This window comes from Nyctereutes procyonoides, unplaced genomic scaffold, assembly GCF_905146905.1.
Source record: "Nyctereutes procyonoides isolate TBG_1078 unplaced genomic scaffold, NYPRO_anot_genome, whole genome shotgun sequence".
Taxonomy (NCBI): domain Eukaryota; kingdom Metazoa; phylum Chordata; class Mammalia; order Carnivora; family Canidae; genus Nyctereutes; species Nyctereutes procyonoides.
Window position 1 is genome coordinate 10,141,277 of NW_026575132.1, and position 23,169 is coordinate 10,164,445.

At 40.0% G+C, this 23,169-nt stretch overlaps 1 protein-coding gene across 2 annotated transcripts in view; it reads right to left on the minus strand.

The window, feature by feature from the left end:
* Positions 1–22,813, minus strand: part of ORC2 (origin recognition complex subunit 2) — a 45,739-nt gene extending 22,926 nt beyond the window's left edge. The window contains exons 1-7 of one of the 2 annotated variants that reach the window (XM_055345659.1): positions 22,615–22,813; positions 18,931–18,975; positions 15,410–15,513; positions 14,818–14,961; positions 7,187–7,276; positions 2,179–2,268; positions 1,507–1,538 (exon numbers count right to left, since the gene is read on the minus strand). In XM_055345659.1, the coding sequence (XP_055201634.1) occupies positions 1,507–1,538; positions 2,179–2,268; positions 7,187–7,276; positions 14,818–14,961; positions 15,410–15,506 (453 nt within the window). In that variant the 5' untranslated portion in view covers positions 15,507–15,513; positions 18,931–18,975; positions 22,615–22,813. The remainder of the gene's footprint in view (positions 1–1,506; positions 1,539–2,178; positions 2,269–7,186; positions 7,277–14,817; positions 14,962–15,409; positions 15,514–18,930; positions 18,976–22,614) is intronic. The other variant, XM_055345660.1, reaches the window with a different exon arrangement.
* Positions 22,814–23,169: the final 356 nt, after the last annotated feature.

A 23,169-nucleotide genomic window follows, 5' to 3' on the forward strand; every position in this document is an offset into this window, starting at 1 on the left:
AAAATTCTTGCTCAAAAAGGTAAGGCTATAAACAAATAATTAACTTCAGTGTTTGGTACAGAAATTTATGCAAACTAACTTATCTAGACAATTTGCTCATTTGGGCAACCTTTTCTCCCATCAGAATAATAGATTACTCAGCAGGGCAAACAATAATTCATTCATCAGGACTCGGTTCAAGACCCTCTTTTTACTATGTCCACCAATCCTCAAGTATCATGTAATGAATTTTGTCTCATATATATCAGTTTTCCATCTGCCTTAAGCCTTTTGAGTCCAGATCCCCAAGCCCTATACATATTCTCTCCTGAAATCTCCCTTCTAAGACAGTGCACTAAAACTGCCACTTTGATATTGCATCTTACTGTAGTAGGTTTTCTGATGGTTTCTTGGGGGAACTGACAAAATCCATTTATGTGTTATAATTCACATCTTAAAAAACAATGTACATTAATATATCTATATTCTTGACTAGATTATGGAATGAGTTTTATTATTTCATAGTGATACAGTATATAAGATATAATACAGGAAAAACGCATTATTAAAGACAAAAGAGGCTCTATCTAACATGTCTAATCTCACATCTAGACTTGCCTAAATAGGACATCTGTACACAGGCCATAACCATGGCCCTGAATGTCTATACTCACTTTCTTATAAGGGGTTCCCCAAACTTAGTCTATGAGCAATTCCAGGCAAGTCTAAGTTTATGGCCACCAGGCCTGGACACACTCATCACTCACATACTCATTGTCCTGGATTCATCCATGCCCATATGGGTTTGCTCATATCCAGATAGGGCCATTTGACAAAGCATTAATGAGAAAACAAAATCACAAAAACACAAAGGAGAGGATAAAAATGGTCAATTCTCCTCAGCTACCCTAGAAGAAACTTACCAAAACCAACTTTGTTTTCAAACGTAAATTATGAAAGGCTATATTAATGGATTTCTCTCAAGAAACAACAAAATATTATATATAAAAGCAAAACAAAACAAAACCCATAAAATTTCCAGGCCAGCACTACTGAGGTGAAAATATCCCGAATAGTTCTGACAGAACTATCTGGCATAGCAGGGGCATCTGGGTGGCCCAGTTGTTCAGTGTTGCCTTTGGCTCAGGTTGTGATCCCAGGGTACTGGGATCTAATTCCACATCAGACTCCCGCAGGAAGCCTGCTTCTTCCTCTATGTCTCTGCCTCTCTCTGTGTCTCTCAAGGAAGGAAGGAAAGAAGTGGGGGAGGGAGGAAGTGAGGGAGAGAGGGCTTAGCAGTTGGGTGTAGAAGATCTGGCTTCATTTTTCACCTTTTGTCCTTCCCAGTTAGATGAACTTAAGACAAGTCACTTCACCTCTCTAAACTTCAGATTCTTCATCTAATGTAAGGTGTCTAATTGGCAAATACCTGTAAATTATAAAGCACTATATAAGAGATGAAGTGACTATTTTTCATCCTATCTTTGTAGCACTAAGGTTTTTGCTTGTTTTCAGTAAATAGCTTACCTTCAACTGAACGTTGTCTGAAGCAGAATGCCCTAAAGAATAAAATAAAGAGGCATTACTTACCAGAAGTACTTCAGTTTTCATCATGGTCTAGTTTCATTTAACTGCTCCACAATTCTCTACAAACTGTGACTTCCAAACTCCCAAAGCCTTATTTCAAATAGAGTGTAGCAAAGCAAATCCTCCACGAACATTTGGCTAACTTAAGCAAACGATAATAGCAGTTTAAGTGTTTCTAGTTGGCCCTGTCGATTTGCACAACTTCAATCAGCACAGACATTTCTCCCCCCACGCCCTTTTTTCTTAAAGATTTTATTTATTTATTTATGAGAGACACAGAGAGAGAGAGGCAGAGAGGCAGAGACACAGGCAGAGGGAGAAGCAGGCTCCATGCAGGGAGCCCGACGTGGGACTCGATCCCAGGTCTCCAGGATCCACCCTGGGCTAAAGGCGGCGCTAAACCGCTGAGCCACCGGTGCTGCCCACATTTCTCCCTTTTATCAATAGCTAAATATGGGTATACTAAGGCACAAACTGGGTATGAACTGCGTTTTGTTGAATGAATTTTCACAACAGAAAAGAATTATATACTAATGCATTTAGACAAGGAAAAGAAGCATAACTTGAAGCAACTATGAGAACTCTATTCAAAGAACTGAGGTAAAATCTTACCCTTGCTACACTGAGGAATGTTTGTAATTTCAGGATCATTCTTCAAACTCAACGAAACATTTTTTCTTGGTGTTTTTGCTAGTTCTGAAGCTGTAAACAGACAAAAAGTATAAAAACAATCTTTAATGGATGACAGCACATGAAGGGGGGAAATAGCTTTATTTCACTTAAATTCTTTTTTTTTTTTTTTAAATAAAGATTCATTGACTTATTTTAGAGAGGGAGATGGTGCACGCTTGCGGGGGGTGGTAAAGGGTAGAGGGAAAGAATCTTCAAGCAGACTGAACTGAACACAGAGCCCAAAATAGGGCTCAATCCCACAACCCATGAGACCTGAGCCGAGATAAAGACTCATCACTTAACCAACTGAGCCACCGAGGTGCCCCTCAATTACATAAATTCTCAGGGGAGCGAAAAACAAGAAACCTGCCTACTCTGTTACCAGGAAGATAATAAATCTACCCATATCAAGAGTACTGCCTCTTTTATCTTTATTTGCTGTATTCCAATCATCTTAAGTCTTCTTTCACTATCTACAGGTGTTTCAAGAAAATACAAATAAACAGTTTGACCTTACTGTTTTCTTTTTTTTTTTTATAAATATTTTATTTATTTATTCATGAGAGACACGGACTGAGAGAGAGAGAGGCAGAGACACAGGCAGAGGAAGAAGCAGGCTCCATGCAGGGAGCCTGATGTGGGACTTGATACCAGGACTCCAGGATCACACCCTGGACCGAAGGCAGGTGCCAAACCGCTGAGCCACCCCGGGATCCCCCACCTTACTGGTTTCTATATTTGTCATTCTCTCTCCCTCTCCTCTCCATCAACAATTTTAGACTCTTTGCATTTCTTTATCATAAGTATACTTGAGGCATATCTTTACTAGGGGTAAGAAAGAATGGCCAGAAAACAGGGTCTAAAACCAAATGGAAGCTATGTATATTTAAAATTATGCTTTAAAAACTCTTAAATCTCCTATCACCTGCGGTATATTTTGTGTCTAAAACTCTGTAATACGTGTGAACAATATGTAAAATATAGCATTGAACAGAGGGCTGTTTCTTCAACTAAACATCAGATTAAATAGTTGGCTTCTAAACACAAGGGGGCAATTTTAAATGAAAACTATAATCTTTACCTTTAAAGATACTTTCTCAACAGTGTGAGAAGCCTGTGGAATGGCGCCTAAGGAATAGATTTGCATTTCCTAACTTAACACACAAAGGCACACTGTTCACGGAGAAAAAAGTTATATGCTATTCAAATTATGTCCGTCCCCCCCCCCTTTTAAAAGATTTTATTTATTCATGAGAATACAGAGAGGAAAGAGAGGCAGAGACACAGGCAGAGGGAGAAGGAGGCTCCATGCAGGGAGCCTGACATGGGATTCAATCCCGGGTCTCCAGGATCAGGCCCTGGGCTGTAGGTGGCGCTAAACCGCTGAGCCACCCGGGGCTGCCTGTCCCCTCCCCTTTTAAAAGAGTTTATTTATTCATTAGAGAGACAGACAGACAGAACACAAGCAGGGGGAGAGGCAGAGGGAGACGCAGACTCCTTGCTGAACTGAAGCCCGGGGCAGGGTTTAACCCCAGGACCTAGAGATCAAGACCTGAGCTGAAGGCAGAAGCCCAACCATCTGAGCCACCCAGGCACCTCACCCCATCTTTTGGTAAAGGAGAAAGTATAGCTGAATTTGTGTTAGTTAAAGCCAGTTTACTGACTCAAACTCTTCCTAACCTGTTTCACAGTTTTATCTTCCAAACTTGAAATTGATCTAAAATACTCCTGACAGCTTCCACGAAAGTACTGCCCTCTTTTTTCTTAACTAACCTCCTCGGTCTTCTGTATCATTCACTGGGAGGTTTTGTTTTTGTTTTTTCATCTTTCTTTGAAATTATTCCTCCATTTGGGTTGTTCTATGACATTATTCTGGCCCCCAGCTACTGTTGGTAATTATTCCATTTCTTCTCTGCTGTCTCCTCTGCAACATTCTAAGTATTCATGAAGATCAGGCCTTCCATTTCTCTTTATATCAGAAGAATATAGTACCTTTGGATTAAAGGCTATTGATCCAAAGGACAGGAAAAAAACTTCACATCAACAAAAAGTCATGTAAACACAAAGTAATTTACCTGGGATCATTTTGGTTATATGTTGAAACATGGAAAAATTCTGTTTTTAAATAAACTACAAACCTCAAAAGGAAAAAGAAAGGAAAAGGAAGAATTAAAGAGGAAAAAGAACATGAGACATTATCCATGTATGGCTATTGAATCTACTAATAAAAAATTGAGGAATATATTCTGTGGCTTTTCATTTGTATTATATTTTACACATTGGTCTGCAATATATCGGAAATTTTAAAATAAAATTTTAAAATCTTGTTTGCCTTCTCATTAGGATATTATTTATCCTATCAACCAATCTATTTTTAATTTCCCTAAAGTCATCCCTTTCTACAAGTTCGTTGAAGTCCTTACTGTCCTCTACTTGGTATTGCTACCTTTGTTCTTTTGTTTGCATTCATTTGTTCATCTCAGACACGTATTTTTAAAAGCCTCCCAATCTAACTCTGAGTGTATTTCTAGTCCTATGTCTTTGTCAGCCCAATTATATCTAATCATTTATACACAGTAATATATGATTTTATGGCATGTTAGAGTTATTTTAAAAACACGAAGGCTGGGGTGCTGGGATGGATCAGTTCGTTAAGTGTCTGACTTCGGCTCAGGTCATGATCTCAGCCACCCAGGATCAAGCCCTGTATTAGGCTCTGTGCTCAGTGAGGAGTCTGCTTCTCCCTCAGCCCCTCCGACACTCATGTGTGCAGGTACTGGTGCTCTCTCTCAAATAAGACCTTTAAAAAATATACTAAGGCCTTCTACTTCATTGATACAATTAGATGTAAACACAATTAGCAACAATACTTAGTAAGTCAAAGAAACTCTTTAAAAAGCATCACAACTAAACAGGAGTCTTAACACAGATTTTAGAAAGTATGATCAGTCTCAAATTATCCAGAAAACCATCTTTTCATGACTGTATATTTCTTTCATTTATGATGATAATGAGTAAGGGACAGGCAGGGCTGGGTAGGAGGGATAGATAGGTGGCTATGTGATCAGGCTCACAGAAATCCCAAAAAATGCAGAGGTGTAAGGAAACCAGAGATAGGTGAACACATCAGACCACTCTGCTATAGGTGTCCGGGGGGGGGGGGGTATCTTTTTTAAGACAGTCACCTATGGTCAACAGGAAATACAAAGACCCTAAAAAGAAGTAAGCCAATAAAGGTGTTATCACTAGTATTACTAAGTTATCACTAAGTATTATTGCTTACATAAAGATGCTGTCAGTAGAGAATAAGTTTTAAGTTCCCTGGTTAGCCTTCAATCAAAGACCAACCCTAAAAGCCCTCAGTGGCAACCCTGTTGGGACCTTTCTCACTCCTAAGAGCTTTTTCTGCATTTTTGCTTAATAAAACTCTATCACTATACTCACTCTCTTTTGTCTCCAAGATTTATTTTTCAACTCTGTGAGACAAGAACCTAGCTCTCCCGCTTCCAAACAAATGCACAACCTAACAATACTTAAGTTTCTTGCAGCCCATACAATGTAAGACATACATCACGGTTATTATATGCATGTTGATTATCTACTTGGAGAATTTCTACTTGATTACTCCTCTGGGGCTCATCTCTTCACTATGAGTTCTCTTTCTCCAATGTTCTTTGTCCTACTTTCCCTAATAATTGTTTTAGCATTTCTTCTCTGGTTTCTCAGAGATCCTACACAGAATACAGTCATTTTTACAGAACGAAAACTTTCAAGGAGATTATAAACACTAAGAAACAGATCAGTTAATGTAAATTTTACTACCATATTAATTTCAAAATTAATAAATTTCATACTATACCTTTCAGAAAAACTGAATTTTGCAAATGATTAAATATTATTATGTTCTATAACATAGGTCTTATAATTACTCTTCTATGTTCCTCATCAATGTCAACACCGATGTTTTTCCCTTGATCTTTTTTTTTTTTTTTAAATCTTTTTTTTAATTTTTATTTGTTTATGATAGTTACAGAGAGAGAGAGAGAGGCAGAGACACAGGCAGAGGGAGAAGCAGGCTCCATGCACCGGGAGCCCGATGTGGGATTCGATCCCGGGTCTCCAGGATCGCGCCCTGGGCCAAAGGCAGGCGCCAAACCGCTGCGCCACCCAGGGATCCCTTTCACTTGATCTTGAATGATTACCTGGTTAACCAGAATGACTGCATAAAAATATACCACTTCAGAAATATATGTTGGTATTCCATAATTATAGACAATAAACCCTATTAAACAACTATTACATTTTACCAGGTAGCTAATTATTATTCCCTTGCTCTTAACATCTTGGTGTTCCTGAACCTTATATACTTACAGACTTCCTTAATTTTCAAACTGCTTTTACATATTATTTCCCTTCCTCAAAGCTTTTAAATCTGACCCCTCACACCCCACAGGACCCAAATAAAGTGCAATCTGAATTTTAATTTTAATTGGATTGATGGTTTAATTTAATGCTACATGTAATTCATTTTAGTTTAGTTTTCTAAAAATTAGTAATTCATGTATAATTAGTGTAAGTGGTAAATTGAGTAAGAAAATGTTACAAGAGCCCATTAGTAACAATTTTATATAGTTTTCTATAACACAAACATTATTCTATATATAGTATAAAATTATTATTCAATAAATTCAGAGTACCTGTGACTTAAGTAACCCATATACTTAAAAATTTGTTCAGAACCTAGGCTACACGTGAGAAGAAGACAAAGACAGGATTCCTATGAGAAGCTTAAAACCTAGCTGGGAACAGAAGACACATCTGAGGATGAAACACTGACTTTATGTATGCTTGAAAACATGATAAAATGACATCTCCTCATTCTTTTCAGGAATGTAATAACATAATTGTGGGGCATGTGGCTAAATACACCTTAGAAAAAGCAACATACCTAATTTAGCCATCTTTTCAGAGTGTTTTCTATTCTGAAAAGAATAAACTTTATTCCCACCATCTGCAGCAGAGCCATTTTTCAAGGATTCTGAAAGAGAAAATCCAATGCTTATTTTGGAAAAATAAACAAAATCAACAGAAAAAAAGATAAAATCTTAACTAAAAACTTAAAACACACACACAAGGCCCCCTCCCCCCCCAAAAGCCTCTTCAGACTAGAGGAATGTATATGATAGTGTTGCCCCTGAGGAGGGAAAACAGAAGGAACTCTATTATGTTTTCTTCTTGAAGCAAACATGCAAAGTACAATTGAGCTATTTGAGGCTGAGATTTAAATAGTTGTTACATAGTGGAAGCTCTCATTCTCTATCAAGATGATTTCATTTCCCTTCTTTAAAATCATCCCTTTAAATAACAACTGCTACCTACAACATACTAGATACCCATGGCTAGTAGCCTACTCTCTGGCACAGCAATTCTCAAAGTGTGGCTAAAGCCAAAACTATTTAATAACAACACTTAGAGATTGTTTGACTTTTTCTCAATCAAGAGTGGATAGTGAGCTATTCCAGAGACTACATGATGTGTGATGTCAGCACCGCCCTGTGGATTAATGGAATATGTGAAGCAGATATGAAAATTCATCTTCTACTAAGTCAGACATGAAAGAGATTTGTAAAAATGTGAAACAATGACTTCTTCACTAATTTCTCTTTGGAAATAGTTTTCATCTAAACATACGTAATATATGTTAATATATAATGGGTTTATTACTGTTATTACAAAACAGTACCAGACTTTCCCCGAATCAGTGTTCACCATCGTTACTGTTTAAGAGTCCCCATTATATATGCACTAATACCTGGAATTATCAAAACTCCTTAATCTTTGCCAATCAAGTGGGTGTAAAATGAATCTTATGGGGAGAGTTGTTTTAATTTCCCTTTCCCTAACCACTAATGAGGCTGAACATCTTTTCAATGTTTCTTATTTCCAAGGAAGAAATATCTTCTCCATTCTGTGACTTGTCTTCTCTCATTTTTATGATGACATTTGAGGAAGAGAAGTACTGAATTATTTTTCAAAGACTTTAAAAGCAGTTTTAGGTTCAGAGCCAACTTGAATAGAAGATACAGAGGTTTCCTATATACTCTACTTATTCATACCTCCCATCCCGATGCCTGGCAACCACTTATCTCTTCACTGTCTCCAAAGTTTTGCCTTTCCTAGAATGCCATATAGTTGGAACCATAGCCAGTAGCCTTTTCAGATTGGCTTCTTTCACTTAGTAATATGCATTTAAGGTTCCTCCACATCTTTTCATGTCTTGATAGCTTTTTAAAAAAAGTGCTGAATAATTCCATTGTATGAATATATCAATTAATTTATTCTTCATGAACTTTTTGGTTGCTGCTAAGCTATGGAAATTATAAACAAAGCTTCTATAAACATCTTTGTGCAGGTTTTTGAGTGGACATAAATTTTCAACACCTATGAGTAAATACCATCAGCACTATTGCTATACCATATGCTAGGAATATGTTTAGATTCTAAGAAACTGCATAACTGTCAAAGAGCTATATCATTCATTTTGCAATCTCAGCAGTAAATGAGAATTCCTGTTGTTCCACAGATTTGCCAGCATTTGGTGCTGTCAATGTTTTGCATTTTGGCCATTCTAATAGGTGTTAAATAATATCTTATTGTTTAATCTGCAATTTTCTAATGACACATATTGCTAGTAGATTTTTATGTGCTTATTTGCCATCTGTATATCTTCTTTGGTGAGATGTCCAGTTCCTCTGTTCTTTTTTAAATCAGGTTATTCATTTTCTGTTGAGTTTTTTTTTTTTTTTTTTTATGATAGTCACAGAGAGAGAGAGAGAGAGAGGCAGAGACATAGGCAGAGGGAGAAGCAGGCTCCAGGCACCGGGAGCCCGATGTGGGATTCAATCCCGGGTCTCCAGGATCACGCCCTGGGCCAAAGGCAGGCGCCAAACCACTGCGCCACCCAGGGATCCCCTAACAATGGTTCTAATCACAAAGGCTAAGGTTTTACTATAATACATATAAAACTTTTGAATAGAAAAAAAAAAAACCTTTTGAATAGGTTTTAAATTACTTGAAAAGCACAAAACCAAAAAACTATGACTATACAAACTACGGAAGAAATTAAAACGGGAATAAAGTCTAAATAAATGTAAGAAAAAATGTTTAATGCCAATGAGAGATCTTAATACTAGTTGATATAATCTTTCTAGAAACAATTTGGCAATATGTATGCTTTATAAAGTTAGTAGACTTTTACCAGTAATTCTGCTACTAGAAGTCTCTTTTGAAGAAATAAGATTTCTAAACAAAGATTTATGTCCAAGGATAATCACTACTACATTGGTTACAATAAAAATTTAGAAACAATCCAAGTCTAATAGAGGCCAACTATGTTATTTATAAATCTGAATGCAATATTACAGAAATAGCACTACCATTCACAACCATTAGGATGGCTATTAAAAAAAAAGTGTTGGTGAGCATGCAGAGAAACTGGAATGCTTGTGCAATGCTTGATGGCAATGTAATTTGGTGTAGCTGCTGTGGAAAACATGGCAGTTCTTCAAAAAATTAAAAATAGAATCACCATATGATCCAGCAATTCCATTTCTGGGAATATACCCAAAAGAATTCAAATCAGAGTCTCAAAAAGATACTTATACACCCATGTCCACAGCAGTATTATTCACAGTAGCCAAAAGGTTGAAGCCACCCAAATGCTCATTGACAGATGAATGGATAAGCAAAACGTGGTATATACATACAATGCACTAATATCTAGCCTCAAAAAGGAAGAAAATTCTGACACGTGACACAACATGTATGAGGCACGTGTCCTTGAGGACATTACACTAAGTAAAATAAGCAAGTCACACATATATGAGGTACCTGGAATAGTCAAATTCAGAGAGAAAATAGAATGGTGTTTGTTGGGCTGTGGGGAGAAGGGCTAGGGAGTTTTTTAATGAGTAGGATTTCAGTTTTGTAAAATGAAGAGTTCTGGAGATTGACTGCAAAACAATGTGAACGTACTTAACACTGAACTATATAGACTTTAAGATGGGAAATTTTATGTAACATTTATTTTACTACAATTTTTATTTTTTATCACATTATTTTTTAAAGATTTATTTTAGAGAGAAATCGACAGAATGGGGGAGGAAGAGAGAGAATCCCACAAACTCTACACTGAGCCCAAAGCAAGGCTCATTCCTACAACCCGGAGATCGTGACCTAAACCAAAACTAGGAGTCAAACACTTAACTGACTGAGCCACCGAGGCACTCCTCTCATAATTTTTAAAAAGAGATTTTATTTAACCACAATTAAAAACCTGACATAGGGATCCCTGGGTGGCGCAGCGGTTTAGCGCCTGCCTTTGGCCCAGGGCATGATCCTCGAGACCTGGGATCGAGTCCCACATCAGGCTCCCTGCATGGAGCCTGCTTCTCCCTCTGCCTATGTCTCTGCCTCTCTCTCTCTCTGTGTGTGTGACTATCATAAATAAATAAAAAATAAAAAAAAAAACCCTGACATAATCCTTAAGTTCAAAAATGGAACTGTGAATAAGGCAACATTAAATATACTATGAATGGGGCCCTGGGTGGCTCAGTAAGTTAAGTGGCTGATGGGCTCAGGGCATGATCTCAGAGTCCTGGGATGGAGCACCAAACCAGGCTCTGCACTTACAGGGAGTCTGCTTCTCCCTCTCCCTTCCCCCACTTGTGTGCATGCGCTCTCTCTCTCAAATAAATAAAATCTTTAAATAAACTATAAATAGACCACATACTTGTCACATAATTTTCTAGCATTCAACTTATAAAGAATCAAGTATAGAATTATACTGTTTATAAGACTAAAAAACACACCAATTGCTCAAGAGAAGTATCAATAAGACAAATTGCTCTTGAGGACACCTATCTACTTGCTTTGGGAGATCTTTGGGAAAAATCTTCTATTTAAGGCTGAGATCACTTAGCATTTCCATGCAATGATTGTTCTCCAGACTAGATGGATTAATAGACTATGAGAATTATGCCAGTTATGTCAAGATGTGTACTGATTATAAGCAGAAGCTTACACTTTGATAGTAAGTAAAGGGATTAATCAATAAAGTATTAAGAGGTCCTTGTTGAAAGGCTGCTTTCTAATTATTCCTAAAGATTCTTTACCGAAAAAAAAAAAAAAAGATTCTTTACCAAATGTCCTCTGTGTCTTAAAAATAATGCATATATGCTTTTTGTTATAATAAAAGACTGGGCAGAAGCTTATTGTTCATATCTAAAAAAGACTATAATAAATGTCACATTTTCTCTCTGAAGAAAACACTGAGAAAAAACTCCTTCCTATATCTTAACTGGAACAGCATTCTCTATCCCTATCCACATTTTGGCAAACAAGAAAAAAACAAATCAAAACAGAAAGAGTCATGTCTGTGAGACTCAACTGCAAGTTTTGAGCTCATTTGTTGTACATACCCATAGCCAAATGAACAGCTCTATTTCCTCGACTCAGAGACTGTCAACACAAGCTTATGTGTGTGCTTAACACCCAACTGTTAACAGTTCCATGTTCTCTAAAGCATGCATTCTTAACAGGAATATATTGCTCTTAATGGATTAAAAATTAGCTCTTGGTGTGGGAGGAGGGAGAATGTGAAAACATCCTAGATATTATAAACTGGTCTGTGGTCTTCACAAGGGCAACAGATATGTAAACAGATCATACGTGTGGTATTAAAATTTTGTGAGTGGGGGCAATTAGGAGAAACTGTCTAAAAAAAGGCTCTTTAGGGGATGAGAGTAAAAAACAGGTTGTAGAACGCTGCTCTAAGGCAAAGTTTCCCAGTAAGTGTGCAAAATTAAAGGCAAAGGTTACAGGTGTGCTGAGTAATAATCCTCTCAGGCTTTTGAGGACGCCAGACAAGGCTTCCAGAAGGGTCAGGAACAGGGGTCAGTAGCCCTAGGGCATCTGTCCTGGTCTGGAGCATTCTCCTCCATTTATTCCAGCATGCTTCCAAATATAATTTGCTGTGAATGCTACTATGTGACAAAGCTTGGAAGCACTGAGTTTCTATTACAAATATGTATTACCCTTTTTTAAAAAGATTTAATTAGGGGCACCTGTGTGGCTCAGTGGTTGTGTCCGCCTTTGGCTCAGGTTGTGATCCCGGGGTCCTAGGATTGAGTCCTGCATCAGGCTCCCTGAAGAGAGCCTGCTTCTCTCTCAGCCTGTATCTCTGCCTCTTTTGGTACGTCTCTCATGAAAAATAAATAAAATCTTTAAAAAAAATTAATTAAATTTTTAAAGTAATTTCTACATCTAAAGTGGATCTTGAACTTACAACCCCAAGATCAAAGAGTCACATGCTCTACTGAATGTGCCAGCCATGTGCCTCACAGATATGTATTTTTTGGGGAGAAAAATAATTTTGGGGAGCCTTGGTGGCTCAGTTGATTAGGTGTCTGCCTTTGACTCAGGTCACAATCTTCAGGTCCCGGGACTAACCCCTGCATCAAGCTCCCTGATCAGTAGAGAGCCTGCTTCTGTCCCTCTTCCCAACCCCTGGTACCCTACTCCCCCAATTCATCCTTCCTTTTGCCGTCTCTCTCAAATAAATAAATAAAATCTTAAAAAGAAAAAAAATTTTAGGGCCACGTGGGTGGCTCAGTTGGTTGAGCATCTGCCTTCAGCTCAAGTTGTGACCCCAGAGTCCTGGGATCGAGCCCCACAGAAAGCTCCCTGCTTTGTGGGGGGCCTGCTTCTCCCTCTCCCCATACCGCACTCGTGCTCTCTCTTTATACTCTCTCAAGTAAATAAATAATATCTTTAAAAAAAAATTTAGGGGTGCCTGGGTGGCACAGTTAGTTGAGCCACCAACTTGGTCCTGGTTCTGGATTGTGGGATAGACACCTGAGTTGGTCTCCGAGCTGAGCAGGGAGTCTGCCTGAGATTCTCTCTTCCTCTCTCTCTCTCTGCCCCTCCTGCTCATGCTCTCTCTCTCAAATAAAAAGTAAGTCTTGGAATGCCTGGGTGGCTCAGTGGTTGGGCATCTGCCTTCTGCTCTGGGAGTGATCCTAGAGTCCTAGGATTGAGTCCCACATCGGGCTCCCTGCGTGGAGCCTGCTTCTCCCTCTCTGTGTCTCTCAGAAATAAATAAAATCTTTGAAAAAAAAAAAAGTCTTAAAAAAAAACAATTTAAAGACAAATATGTTGTTTTCAATTTTAGGTCTACCATAATAGGAGTCAAGAATGCAAAGTTCTGGAGTGCCTGGATGAGTCAGTCAGTTAAGTATCTGACTTTGATTCAGGTGATTATCTCAGGGTCTTGGGATCAAGCCCCATGGAGAGGGGAGAGGGGAAAGGCAGAGGGAGAGGGAGAAGTAGACTCCCCGCTGAGCAGAGAGCCCGATGCAGCTTGATCCCAGATCCCTGGGATCATGACCTAAGCTGAAGGCAGATGCTCAACTGACTGAACCACCCAGGTGCCCCTGGTCTTTATTTTATTATTTTTTTAAGGGTTTTATTTATTTATTCATGAGAGACACAGAGAGAGAGGTAGAGACATAGGCAGAGGGAGAAGCAGGCTCCCCGGAGAGAGCCCAATGTGAGACTCAATCCAGGAACTCCAGGATCACGCCCTGAGACAAAGGCAGACACTCAACCGCTGAGCCACCCAGGCGTCCCTTATTTTTTTAAGTCAACTTAAATTTTATTTTATTTTTTTCCAACTTAAATTTTAAATAAATATAATCTGGCAGGAATCTGGCTTAGGTGTAAAAAAACCACAACACCAGCATGCGAACGTTGAAACAACATTACTTCTTGGAATTTTCCTTCTTATTTTTTTTTTCTTTTTTAAAGAGAGAGAGAGAGAGAGAGAGAGAGTGTGTGTGTGTGTGTGTGTGTGTGTGTGTAAACCAGGGGGGAGAAGGACAGAAGGAGAGGGAGCGAGAGAACTGCAAGTAGACTCCATGTCCAGTATAGTACCCAATCCCAGGAACCTGGGAAAATGACCCACGCTGAAATCAAGAGTCAGATACCTACCCGACTGAACCACCCAGGTTCCCCTTTCTAACTAATTTTGTAAAGATTACAGTCATAACGAAGTGACTTGCTTTATGAAATTATTTCAAATTAAACATATAAATATCTTAAACATAACTTTAGATTGGTTTGTAGAATCTAAAAATAATTCAGTGTAGGACTGGTTGCTTGTGGGAAAAAATAAAACTAAAGAAAAAAACTGTATTGGAAACTCAGTGCTTCCAACCTTCCCAATTGTACATAAAACCCTGAAGCAAATGCTTTTCTGATGAGAAACATAATAATGTAGTATGCTCTGGAGATGGATGGTGGGGATAGTAGCACAGAATCATGAATATATAAAACTATGAAGTATACACTTAATGTGTTAAAGATGGTAAAGTTTATATTACATGTAGTTTACAATTAAAAAATAATAATATAGCTCGCCACTGCCTAACCTACCAGACTATGGTTATGTATCCTGCAAAGCAATTTCAGCTACTAGCAGAAATTTGAGTGTAGTTTCCCCAACTCCAACCACCAAAATACCTTGAATATCTCGTCCTAAAACTTCTACATAGTTCTGATCTTTTAAGACTTCTTGGTCATCTTCTTCCAAATCATATTCTGGCTTCTTTATTATTTTTTTTGTGTTGACCAAAAGCTGAGTTCTCTCCTTTTTTAATTTAGCTCCTGTAAGAACATCCAAAGAATTACAATGTGACAGGCATAAATTCTTTCTAAACATTACATTTAAATAAGTAAATAAACTGTACTACTTAAATTGTCATTATTTAAAATCTGGGGAAAAAATTCAGTGTTTTTGATGAAAGCATGCACCACTTTTCACCACACTTTATATAATTTGAAGCAAAATCTTGAAAGTTTATTATTTTGGGGGGCGACACATTTTAATTACAATGGGTAGTTATCACTTACCCCTATTATTAAGCATTTCATATCAAATGCTTTATTTTTAATTTTCAAAAATTTGAGTGGAATAAACTTAAAAAAGTAGTTTTTATTTAGTCTTAGTAGATGAAATACTTTGTGCTGTATTTTCAAAATAGTTTAAAATATTTTAAAAGTGAAGTAAACCATAACCGTCACATAAACATCTCTACAATTATATAATCAGTACCTGCTTCTCTATCAAGAATGTGATTAAGGACATCATCATCTCCCACAAACTGAACCTCCAACATCCTGTCTTCCTTTAATTCCAGTTTACTCATCATTGCCAATCTAAACAAAAACAATAAAGCACTCAAAAGTGATGAAAAATTGATATCAACAGCCAAATAAACATTCACATAACAAATACATGCATTTGTATGACATTTTAAAAAGTCTTAAGTATAAAACACATATTATGCATTATTATATTAGTATTATGTTTCTGAACATAGGTAAATCAACTCTTTATCTGAAAAATGGAAAAGACAGGAGGTGTCTGAGAGTTGGAAAAAGCAAAATTCAATCAACGCAACTAAAATATAATAAGAGGAAAACAATTCTTCCTGTAAAGAAAGCCCTAACCAATCTACAGAATGATAACATTACCAGAAAGGAGTGGTTAATACATGAATTTAGAGAAGGAGCAGACAAGCAAAGAATAATGGTTTGGTAGTATCTATTCACTAAAAACAAATAGTTTACTTCTAGTGGGGGAAGTCTATGCATTTCATTGGTATACCAAACCTGGATCAAATAATCCTCAAGCACCTCCCTTTACTATTATTGTATGCTTACCAACAACTTTACAGTTATGAATATGGCTTTCTGCGTATCCTGGTAACTAAACAGTACTTTATAGTCAGTTCTTCACTGAACAGATTTCAGAATCTGGCAAGCAAAAACTTGATCAACTCTGCCTAGTTTGAGCGCGAATCCCACAGCGCAGGCCCCGGAGCACAGGGCGCCGGGACACAGCCCAGGATCCGGCCTCCCCCTGGGACAGGCAGAGGCCGGGAGGGCCCAGGACAGCAAGGACGCTCCTGCCCCGAGCTGAGCAGATCAGCGGCCCCGCCCCGGAGCCTCCAGGCCCTGCAGACGGAGAGCCGAGAGCCCGGAGCCCCGTAGTTCCTGCGGAGGCTGAATCCAGGCTTCCAGAGTTGCCATAGCAACTGCTGCTGTTCCTCCCTGGGTCCCACGGGGTAAACAACCCCCGCTGAGCCCTGCAGCAGGCAGGGGCAGAGCAGCTCCCCCAAGTGCTAACACCTGAAAATCAGCACAGCAGGCCCCTCCCCCAGAAGACCAGCTAGACGGACCAGTGATACTCCCCCGTGTTCCAATACAACTTGTTTTTGGCCACTCTGCACTGAGCAAAATGACTAGAAGGAAAACCTCACCTCAAAAGAAAGAATCAGAAACAGCCCTCTTTCCCACAGAGTTACAAAATCTGGATTACACTTCAATGTCAGAAAGCCAATTCAGAAGCACCATTATACAGCTACTGGTGGCTCTAGAAAAAAGCATTAAGGCCTCACGAGACTTCATGACTGCAGAATTTAGATCCAATCAGGCAGAAATTAAAAATCAATTGAATGAGATGCAATCCAAACTAGAAGTCCTAACGACGAGGGTTAACGAGGTGGAAGAACGAGTGAGTGACATAGAAGACAAGTTAATGGCAAAGAGGGAAACTGAGGAAAAAAGAGACAAACAATTAAAGAACCATGAAGACAGATTAAGGCAAATAAATGACACTCTAAGGAAGAAAAACCTACGTTTAATTGGGGTTCCCGAGGGCGCCGAAAGGGACAGAGGGCCAGAATATGTATTTGAACAAATCCTAGCTGAAAACTTTCCCAATCTGGGAAGGGAAACAGGCATTCAGATCCAGGAAATAGAGAGATCCCCCCCTAAAATCAATAAAAACCGTTCAACACCTCGACATCTAATAGTGAAGCTTGCAAATTCCAAAGATAAAGAGAAGATCCTTAAAGCAGCAAGAGACAAGAAGTCCCTGACTTTCATGGGGAGGAATATTAGGGTAACAGCAGACCTCTCCACAGAGACCTGGCAGGCCAGAAAGGGCTGGCAGGATATATTCAGGGTCCTAAATGAGAAGAACATGCAACCAAGAATACTTTATCCAGCAAGGCTCTCATTCAAAATGGAAGGAGAGATAAAGAGCTTCCAAGACAGGCAGGAACTGAAAGAATATGTGACCTCCAAACCAGCTCTGCAAGAAATTTTAAGGGGGACTCTTAAAACTCCCCTTTAAGAAGAAGTTCAAGTAACTCTGAACGTGAATGGGCTTAATGACCCCATCAAAAGGCGCAGAGTTTCAGACTGGATAAAAAAACAGGACCCATCTATTTGCTGTCTACAAGAGACTCATTTTAGACAGAAGGACACCTACAACCTGAAAATAAAAGGTTGGAGAACCATTTACCATTCAAATGGTTCTCAAAATATACCCTAAAAACTACAGAACACTTCTGAAAGAAATTGAGGAAGACACAAAGAGATGGAAAAATATTCCATGCTCATGGATTGGCAGAATTAATATTGTGAAAATGTCAATGTTACCCAGGGCAATTTACACGTATAATGCAATCCCTATCAAAATACCATGGACTTTCTTCAGAGACTTAGAACAAATTATTTTAAGATTTGTGTGGAATCAGAAAAGACCCCAAACAGCCAGGGGAATTTTAAAAAAAGAAAACCATATCTGGGGGCATCACAATGCCAGATTTCAGGTTGTACTACAAAGCTGTGTTCATCAAGACAGTGTGGTACTGGCACAAAAACAGACATATAGATCAATGGAACAGAACAGAGAACCCAGAAGTGGACCCTGAACTTTATGCTCAACTAATATACGATAAAGGAGGAAAGACGATCCACTAGAAGAAAGACAGTCTCTTCAATAAATGGTGCTGGGAAAATTGGACATCCACATGCAGAAGAATGAAACTGGACCACTCTCTTGCACCATACACAAAGATAAACTCAAAGAAAAATTTTGCTTTGGAACTTAAAATACTAATGGCCTGAAACTAAATAATGATGATTCCAACTGGCTCCTAGCTAATCAGTTTACTCAAAAAAATGAATTTTTTCTCTTCTACTATAAATCCTATTTTTGTTTTTCCTACTAATAGGAACTGCAGACTATGTCACTCATAAGTCAGTTATTCACATGCAGATAACTTACTAAATGTTGTCAAGTTTTCCTTCGTAACCAGCACATTTTAAAAAAAATAAAAAGCTTATTTATTTATAATCTCTATAACCAACGTGAGGTCGAACTCATGACCCTGAGATCAAGAGCGGTATGTTCTACCAATTGAGCCAGCCAGGCACCCCCCACCGATTTTTTTTTTAATGACATTTTTTTTTTAAGTTTTATTTAAATAATCTCTACACCCAACATAGGGCTCAAACTCAAGACTCTGAATTTTTTTTTATTGGTGTTCAATTTGCCAACATATAGAATAACACCCAGTGCTCATCCCATCAAGTGTCCCCCTCAGAGCCCCTCACCCAGTCACCCCCCCCCCCCCGCCCACCTCCCCTTCCACCACCCCTAGTTTGTTTCCCAGAGTTAGGAAAAACCCTGAAATTAAGAGTCCTACGCTCTTCGGAATAAGCCAGGCAGGTGCCCCTGAAACTAGCACATTTAAATGACTTGTCTTAATTTTCATTTACCTTTAAAGGCCCTACACATTCTGCAGCTGGAAAATTCTGAGTCACCTGCAATTGGAAAAAGAACTTGGTCAAGGTCGGCTTCTAGGAAATGAAAACAACCAAACGAGTTCCTGAGTTTAAATAAACAAGATAAATCGATAAATGCAGTTCTTGCAAAGTTACTATGATGGCATAGTAAAGGGCAAAACACCCATCAGTATTTTGGCCAAGAGTACTAAAGACTGAGAAGATTCAATCGCAGAAGCAAGTGGCTGGAAAGAGGAGGCCAAGGGAGCACTTACTATATGCTAAACACAATTTTGATTATTCTATACATATTTTCATTTAACCCTCATAACAATCCTCTTCGGCTTATGCTTTGTGTATAAAGATAATATTTCATCTATAATTTATAAGACCATTGCTAGCAGAATATATACTCCTTTGGGCCATCTTTCTAGTCATGATAGTGCTTTCTATTATGGGGAATTCAGACGTAGTAGAGAAAAAAATTAATGTATTTACGTGGTATTTTTATATAATAAAGAAACATGATTTCTTTATATCTGTATAAATAAAAGCTTTTCTGAGGGGCGGCTTGTCAGACACTCTATTGGGTACTTTTATGCATAGCAAATCATTAAGTCCTCATATTCTTTGAGGCAGTTAAAATATATATATTTTCCCCAATACATATAGGAGTAAATTGAGGTTAACTATTAAATTACTCATCCAAATTTATACAACTAGAAAGTGTGTTAGGGCTAAAACCGAAGTCTGACTGATTCTAAAGACCCTAATCACTCTGTCACACACTTTTCTTGCCATTAAATACAAATTTGTTATTTTTTTAAATTTACTTATTTATTTTAGAGAGCAAGAGATAAAGAATTGAGGGAAGAGGCAGAAAAAGACAGGAGGTGTCAGGAGAGGGAGAGGGAGGGAGGCAGGGGAGGGGTGAAGGGAGAGGAAGACAGAGGAGGAGGGAGAAAGAGGAGGAAGGAGGGAGGGAGAGATATTCTCCAGCAGACTTCCTGCTGAGTGCAAACCTGGAATGGAGGCTGGATCCCATGATCCTGAGATCACATCCTGAACTTACTGAGCCACCCAAGTGTCCCCAAATCCATTATCCTAAATGCTTGTTCGGACTTCTGGATACTGTTTATATCTATTTTTTTAAAAAAAATATGTATTTATTTGACAGAGCAAGCACAAGTAGGGGGAATAGCAGGCAGAGGGAGAAGATGATGTAGGGCTTGGTCCCAGGACCCTGGGATCGTGACCTGAACCAAAGACAGATACTTAATTGAGCCACCAGGCACCCGTATTCCTAATATATCTAATCATTTTCCCACCTGGTAAGTTCAAACATCCAAAGACTTCTACAGTTTCTCTACATTTCCAGTTCATTAAGCTAAACATGCCTTGTTCTAACAAGCATACTTTTAAGAGCATGGCCAGATTCAGTCTATTTTTTTTTTTAGATTTTATTTATTTATTTATTTATTTATTTATTTATTTATTTAGGGGGGCGGGCAGAGACACAGGCAGAAGAAGAAGCAGGCTCCATGCAGGGAGCTCGACATGAGACTCGATCCCGGGGTCCCAGGATCATGCCCTGGGCTGAAGGCGGCACTAAACCGCTGAGCCACCAGGGCTGCCCTAATCTATCATTTTAAAATACAAGCAGCTATGTTCTACAAAGGATTTGAAGTAGTGACAATAAGCAAATGCAATAAAACAAATAACAAACTATAATACTAATAGGAAGTCTGGACCTAGGAAAATATAAAGAAAACAAAATACATCATACAAAGAATTCTCTCTCTGAGCTAATAATTGGCCATCAAAGCGAAAAAGGAGTAACGTTCAGTTACATGATTCTCATTAGCAGAAGTTCGGTGGTTCCTTCAGGAAGAGATTTTTCAGGAAAATTTAAAAACAGAAATTCCAGACAACTTAATATTGCCTTTTGCAATTTTCCTATGGTATTTTACATAAGAACTGCCTGGACAGAGGCACCCTAACTAAATCTTGTTTGTAGCTGAATGCATTTATATCTAATTTCTTTTTCCAGATTTGAAGGCATCTTATTACACAGTACAGAATCACCAAACTGAAGACACTTCTACAAAGCTGAAAGAAACCTTTCCTTCCTTCTTCTCCAACAATTTCCGGAAAACAAAACAGACAAAAGAAAAACACTACTTGGGATCCCTGGGTGGCGCAGCGGTTTGGCGCCTGCCTTTGGCTCAGGGCACGATCCTGGAGACCCGGGATCGAATCCCGCCGTATCGGGCTCCCGGTGCATGGAGCCTGCTTCTCCCTCTGCCTGTGTCTCTGCCTCTCTCTCTGTGTGTGTGACTATCATAAATAAATAAATTTAAAAAAAAATTTAAAAAAAAAAGAAAAACACTACTTGACAACTACACAATAAAAATGAAATTTTAGTGACCATTTACTCTTCAAGGCACTGTTTCTGGGTGCTTACTTTTAAGTGGATTCAAGGAGTCAGCAAGGCAGGTAATACAGCAGCACCAAAAGAGTATTAACAGCAACATACCCTCCTCCTTTGAGAGCAAATAAAGGATTTGCTACAATTTTAAAAAACATAATCCTTGGGGATCCCTGGATGGCTCAGTGGCTTAGCACCTGCCTTCTGCCCAGGGAGTGATCCTGGAGTCTGTGGGATCAAGTCCCACATCAGGCTCCCTGCATGGAGCCTGCTTCCCCCTCTGCCTCTCTCTGTGTGTCTCTCATGAATAAATAAATAAAATCTTTAAAAAAAAAAACATAATCCTTTTTAAAAAAAAAGTTAAGCACCAATTTTAATAACAGATAAACCTGGGTTCTAATCTGAATTCCACACTCCTGTGTGGCTCTGGACAAAACTGTGATGATTCAGTGAGATCCTGTGCTTGGCATCTGAGAATGGTAATTACATGTTTCCTATCACCAGCTTCCTCAACCTTCACCTTGAGCACGCAGACCTCACATCTCTACGTCTCATCTGACAGTCAAGGTGCTCAGTGAATGATGGATGAGGGACACCTATTTCACGGGCAGCGCCAACACCCAGAGAGGTAGGGGCCACGCGGTTTTTCTTCGGATCGCAACTTAACCAGGGGAAGTATAATGGTTTGTATCGGGATTTCAGTTGTAAGGCGAGAAGTCACGCATCCACATCCTCTCCACTTGAAAAGCGCCACCGGAGGAGCCCGGTTCATCCACGCGGCACAACCACTGTCCCAGGGTGACTGCTGGCTTAGCGGGATGGCATCATGGTTCTCGCTCCCGTGCTAGCTCCTGGGACGGAGTCTCTACCTCAGCCCCCCCCGTGCCGCTCCTCTCAGGTCACTCCACACGCCGGTTACCGATTTCCAGTTTTCTCTTCACAAGCACGAGGCTCCTCACGCCGAGAAACTGAGGCGTTGGTGACGCGTCGCTCGCCCAGAAGGCCCATCACTGGCTGGAGAGGGAGGCTGACCAACGGCGTTCCCCGAGGAGCCTCTCGCCCCAGCGAGAACCCTTACGGACTCCGGCCGGGGCCTTCGCGCCGCCCGCCGGTCGCCGCGCTCCGCCAGCCCGGGGTCCCAGGGCCCGCGGGGGCCGGCGGCCGCGACCCAGCAGGCGGCGCCGAGGGGAAGCCCTCTCCGAGACACGGCCCGCAGCTCGGCGACCGGGGCTGGGCGCCCCCGGACTCACCTCACAAAGCCCAGCGAAGCGGGAGAGGGAAGCGGGCTGGCGCGTCGTCCCACCGCGCACCGCTGGGTCACCGCTGGGTCTCCGGCGGGCGCCGCTCCCCGCACCCCGCTCCTGGGCGCCGCGGGGAAGGCGGCCCGGTCCCCGGCAGGCAGGACCAAATCCCCGGGAAGCAGTCAGAGCCGGCCGCAGGATCGCAGAGTCTGGGGGGGGTGGGGGGATGGGAGGCCTGCCTGCCGCACACCGAATCTCCCGCCCTGCCCAGAGGGCGGAATCCGGGGAAGCCAATAGGAAGCGAAGTCAGCCGAGAGCGACGTCTCTTCCCGCCAATCGGCTTCGGCCTACCGGCCCCGCCCACCAAGGAACCTGAGGAAAACGCGTCTCCAGACCCTGAGCGCTGGGCCTTTCCTGTCCTCCTTCCGTTTCCGGGGAAGGGGGAAGGAAGTGTTGGTTACACCTGGGGAAATTGGCCGAGACGTGGCAGGTGTGTTTTGAGGCAATCTTGAAAAGTCTTCATAAGTCTCTCGAGGCACTTTCTTTTGAGGAAAAAGATAATGG